General features: G+C 42.0%; 1 protein-coding gene across 4 annotated transcripts in view; it reads left to right on the forward strand.

The window, feature by feature from the left end:
* ntrk2a (neurotrophic tyrosine kinase, receptor, type 2a) overlaps positions 1 to 5,000 on the forward strand; it is a 67,058-nt gene that overhangs the window by 55,732 nt on the left and 6,326 nt on the right. For 3 of the 4 annotated variants that reach the window (XM_030359293.1, XM_030359290.1, XM_030359292.1), the window contains one exon: positions 888 to 978. In XM_030359293.1, the coding sequence (XP_030215153.1) occupies positions 888 to 978 (91 nt within the window). The remainder of the gene's footprint in view (positions 1 to 887; positions 979 to 5,000) is intronic. The other variant, XM_030359291.1, reaches the window with a different exon arrangement.

A 5,000-nucleotide genomic window follows, 5' to 3' on the forward strand; every position in this document is an offset into this window, starting at 1 on the left:
CTTGCCTTGCCTTATGATTGGAATCACTACTGTTTATAGTATTATTAGCACTAATAGTAGTTATAGTACAATTAGTGTTATATTATTGAAAGTAATATTATTACTTTGACTGTTATTGTTTTAATCATTTTTTGGGCTATTTACTACTGTTTTATGTATGTACAGCTTTGTTTATTTTGTATTTTATTCTGGTTGTATTCTATTGTCCTGCAAAACACTTGGTAACCTGCTTTCAAAAGGTGCCATACAAAAAAAATGATTATTATTATTAATAGTAGTAGTAATAATAGTAGTAGTAGTAGGAGAAGGAGGAGCATTAATAGTAGAAATAGTGGTAGCGGGAGTAATAGGAGTAGTAGTAGTAAAAGTAGTAGGAGTAGTAATAGTAGTAATAGTGGTAGTAGTAGTTGCAGTAACTTTAGTCGTAGTGATAGAAGTAGGAGTAATCATTTTGGTAGTGGTAGTGGGAGTAACAGAAGTAGTATTGGAATAAGTACCAGTTGTAGTGGTAATGGTAGAACTAGTTGAACTAGATGAGTATGACTTCTTTAACCTGCCATTTGACAGTTAATGTTCCTAATCTCATGCACTCTGCTGTACCTTGACCCTGGCACACACTATAAGCTCTTACATCACTCAAAACTTAGAGTGAACCCCTTAGCCAGACGTGCGTCCTTGAGTTCAACATTAATAATGCTTAAGCATCTGTTGTCTTTAACATTGAAAATGTTGTTTAATTAGCATAAATTTGGGGGTGGAAATTGTGTTTTGGTAAATGCTGGTTTACACTGCAAGTGTAAAGTTATTAAGATAAATGCAAAAAAGAATATTGGGATGTTAAAAAAGGAAAATTAACTAAACATATGTCAATCTGTTGTGTTTTGTAGGAACTGCCTAGTGGGAGAAAACCTGTTGGTAAAGATTGGAGATTTTGGTATGTCCAGGGATGTGTACAGCACGGACTACTACAGGGTAGGTGTATGTGTCAACCTCTTTTTTGGCCCCTTTCAAACCCCTCTCCTCATGCATGCCCCCCACCCTGCCTGCTTGGTCCCCGCATGTGCATGTGGAGATTGACTACAGGGAAGTCAGGATGAGTAGAATGCTAGCGATATGTTGAGATAAAATGTACTTTCTTAATCTCAGATGGGAAATTTGTGTAATTAATTCAAAAGATTTTGAAACTGAGAATGTCTGAGACTAAAACAAATATGAATATATACTAATATAAATGTATAAACACTGGGTGTTAATATTATATCACCAATAAAACGTGCTTACCTATGTGCAATATACTTTTTTACACAAATTATAATTTAATAACAAATAATTCTAGTAAACCATTGCTTCAAATGATTATGAAGTAAAATGCAATTTGTGTAAATATCTGTATCTAATTGTCCTGATGGTGTTTGGGTCAGAAAATACTCTTTCCATTATGGGCAAATCGATCCTACTTGAGTAAATTATAATCTGAATTACGTTTTGAATAGTTTTGTATGTTACTGACACGGTGAAATCTACTCAGATCCAAACAGGCCCATTGATTCTTAATTCCACGATAGTGAAAGGATCCTCCCTTGTGTATAAGTGTTACCATGCTCAGTATCAGATGTCTCTGTGTCTCTTAGTCTCTATTCAAATGGCCAATATTCCACAGGCCATGAAGTCAAATAAATATTCAAAAGAAAAGGCCATTCCGTTATTTACATTATTACTCAATCTGACACATTTTATTGAGACTAATTCATAATAAAAAGAGGCTGTTACTGAAAGGTAAACATTTGTGTTGGAAGTGTACAGACGGGTGGGGACGTAGTCAACCTGTGGTGTTTATTTACTGAAGGTCCATTCATCACACAGGAAGTGACTGTCAGCATGGCACATTCAACAGGGACAGCTTGTGTAACCAGGGCACTGGGATCTTTACACAAGCACATACTCATGCACATACACACACGCATGCCCGCACTCACACACATTCACACTCTCACAGGAGACCAACAAGACCTGGCCAAGGGCAATGAACCGTAGAAATGTGCTGGGACATTTACCAATATAGATGTTGGAGCATTACCGATTGCTGTTGTGTATGTGTGTGCGTTTGCGTGTGCGTGTGCGTGCGTGTGTGTGTGTGTGTGTGTGTGTGTGTGTGTGTGTGTGTGTGTGTGTGTGTGTGTGTGTGTGTGTGTGTGTGTGTGTGTGCTATGGTGTAGATGTGTGGCCATACTACAAGGCTGTAGTATGGCCAAGGTGTGTGTGTGTGTGTGTGTTAATGTGCAATGCTGAAATACATCCAAGGTTGCTGTCAGTGTGTGTGTGTGTGTGTGTGTGTGTCTGTGTGTATTTGTGTGTGTGTGTGTGTGTGTGTGTGTGTGTGTGTGTGTGTGTGTGTGTGTTTGTGTGTGTGTATGTCTTTGTGTGTTTGTTTATTCGTGCGTATGTGTGAGTCTGTGTGAGTCTGTGTGAGTCTGTGTGAGTCTGTGTCAGTCTTTGTGATTCTGTGTGTATGTGTGTGTGTGTGTTTGTGGTTGCAGTCAGGCCAAGGTCACGAGGTGCCAAGGAGCAGTTTTATCACCTGCACTGCAGTAAATCACCGGACAAAACGGCCAATATTCAATAATAATTGCTGATTGATTGTAACCATGGCCTCTGTGCCTCGCTGCTCTTCGCCCCGAACGGCTGATGGACGGCGACAGAAAATGGCCCCAAATAAATGGATGTAGAGAGCAGGCAGACGGTGAAGGACGCAAGAACAATCCGTGCCCTCCGTTCTCCATTAGTAATAATCACAATTACATTGACATAACAATAACCGCCTCTGTGGCGCTTTGATTCTGACGAATGGCTCCAGTGCCATGACGGTTTGTTGTTCGGGCACAATCCAAACGTTTCCGCTCGAACAACAACCGTGACTTCACGGTTACACAATCGCAAGTAGTAAATACAAACTCGCAAATAGAGCTTACTATTTCACGTGTCTGACCAGTATTTAACATGGATATCAACTGGCTTAGTAACGCTAATGTGTCTCATCGAGATTATTTTCTGTTTAATTATAGTTAGTGTTGTAATTTTGCTACACTTCCTTTGTGTAATGATGCACATCACCATTTTCCCACCCCAACTCCCTGAACACACACACAGAAATACACACACAGACACAAACACACACACGCATGCCCCCCACACCTCTTGTTCAGTAGAACTAAGTATAGAGGCTGTAGCCATAGTGATAGGCGTCAGACATTTTCAGCGAGTTGTATCAACCCTGTTTTTTTTCTCTCAGGGAAAAGTAATCAAAAAGCGTCTGCTTAGTATGCCAGAGAGTGAGAGAGAATGAGTGAGAGAAAGAGAGAGAGAGAGAGAGAGAGAGAGAGAGAGAGAGAGAGAGAGAGAGAGAGAGAGAGAGAGAGAGAGAGAGAGAGAGAGAGAGAGAGAGAGAAGAGAGAGAGAGAGAGAGAGAGAGAGAGAGAGAGAGAGAGAGAGAGAGAGAGAGAGAGAGAGAGGGGGGGGAGAGGGAGAGAGAGGGAGAGACAGAGAAAGAGCGGGAGAGAGAGGGTGGGGACAGAGAAAGAGAGGGACAGGGAGAAAGGGAGAAAGAGTGAGATAGAGAAAGACAGGGAGAGAGGGAGAGAGAGAGAGACAGTGAGAGAGAGAGGGAGCGAGAGAGAGAGAGAGATAGAGAGAGAGAGGGAGAGAGAGAGAGGGAGAGGGAGAGAGAGAGAGGGAGAGGGAGAGGGAGAGCTTGGAAGGGTTAAATAGCGAAGAAATGGGGGTGGCGGTAGTGCGTAGGGGATCCAGTCATCCTCTTGCGTCAGAAAGGAGTGAATATGAGTCATAGAGGATTCAAAAGGCCCCCAATGTGTCTGTGAGTGTGTGTTCGCGTGGTTTGGAAGGAGAGAGAAAATAGAAGCGATGGAGAATATCTGCCTACCAGCAGTCGGATGACGTCTTTCAAATCCCTGTTACACAATGAACCTGAAATATAAATGAGAAGACAGAAATCTTCAGCCCTCAAACCTAAACCTTTCCAAGATGCTCGTCTTGCCCTCTCTTTGGCTCTCTCTGTGCGTGTGTGTCTGTGTTTGTGATTTTTGTGTACTGTGGGTATATAATATCCGGTGACATTGTGCCCGACTCCATCTGTGTGAAGCTGTCAGCTTGCGTCCATCTTTCCTTACCTTACCTGCTGCTGCTCTTTCGGCTACCAAACGGCTTTTCATATGAACACTTATACCTTTTATAATTCAGCCAAATGTAGCCCGCTTTGACTTATGATTCAGAGAAAGAGAAAAAGAAAGAGAGAGTGTCAGAGAATGTGAGAGAGAGAGACAGAGAGAGAGAGAGAGAGAGAGAGAGAGAGAGAGAGAGAGAGAGAGAGAGAGAGAGAGAGAGAGAGGGAGAGAGAGAGAGAGAGAGAGAGAGAGAGAGAGAGAGAGAGAGAGAGCATAAGCATTATCAGCACTGGTATCAACTAATACATTTCTTCCAGGTAATTCACACCATTTAAATATCACCCAGGCTTGGCTTTTATGTTCTCTCTTCTCACCAAAGTAACAGACGTGCACATGTTGATGTTGGAAATAATGACCCAGTGCAGAAAGACATAAGACACGTACACTCTTCTGATTCGGAGGGGTCAACGTCACCATCCGAGTTGCTCCACCGCATCAGCAACAGAGCACTACCTCCATGTTCTGTAAAATCAAGGCCATTTCGTTTCCATGTCCTCTGTCGAGTCCCAAATCAATTCCTTCTTTTGTGTTTTCAAAGCCATCTCCAGCCTATTACTATGGCAGCCTTTTGTAAAGAAAATAGTTGCACAATCTACCCCCCACACACACACATACACATTCACACACATACACACACAAATGCACGTATATACACACACACACACGCACACGCACACGCACACACACACAAACAATGAAATAGCATTCTTAGAAACCATGGAAACCCATGGGGCAATTAAAGTGTAGAATGGAGTTGTTGGC

Source organism: Gadus morhua, chromosome 6 (genome assembly GCF_902167405.1).
Source record: "Gadus morhua chromosome 6, gadMor3.0, whole genome shotgun sequence".
Taxonomy (NCBI): Eukaryota; Metazoa; Chordata; class Actinopteri; order Gadiformes; family Gadidae; genus Gadus; species Gadus morhua.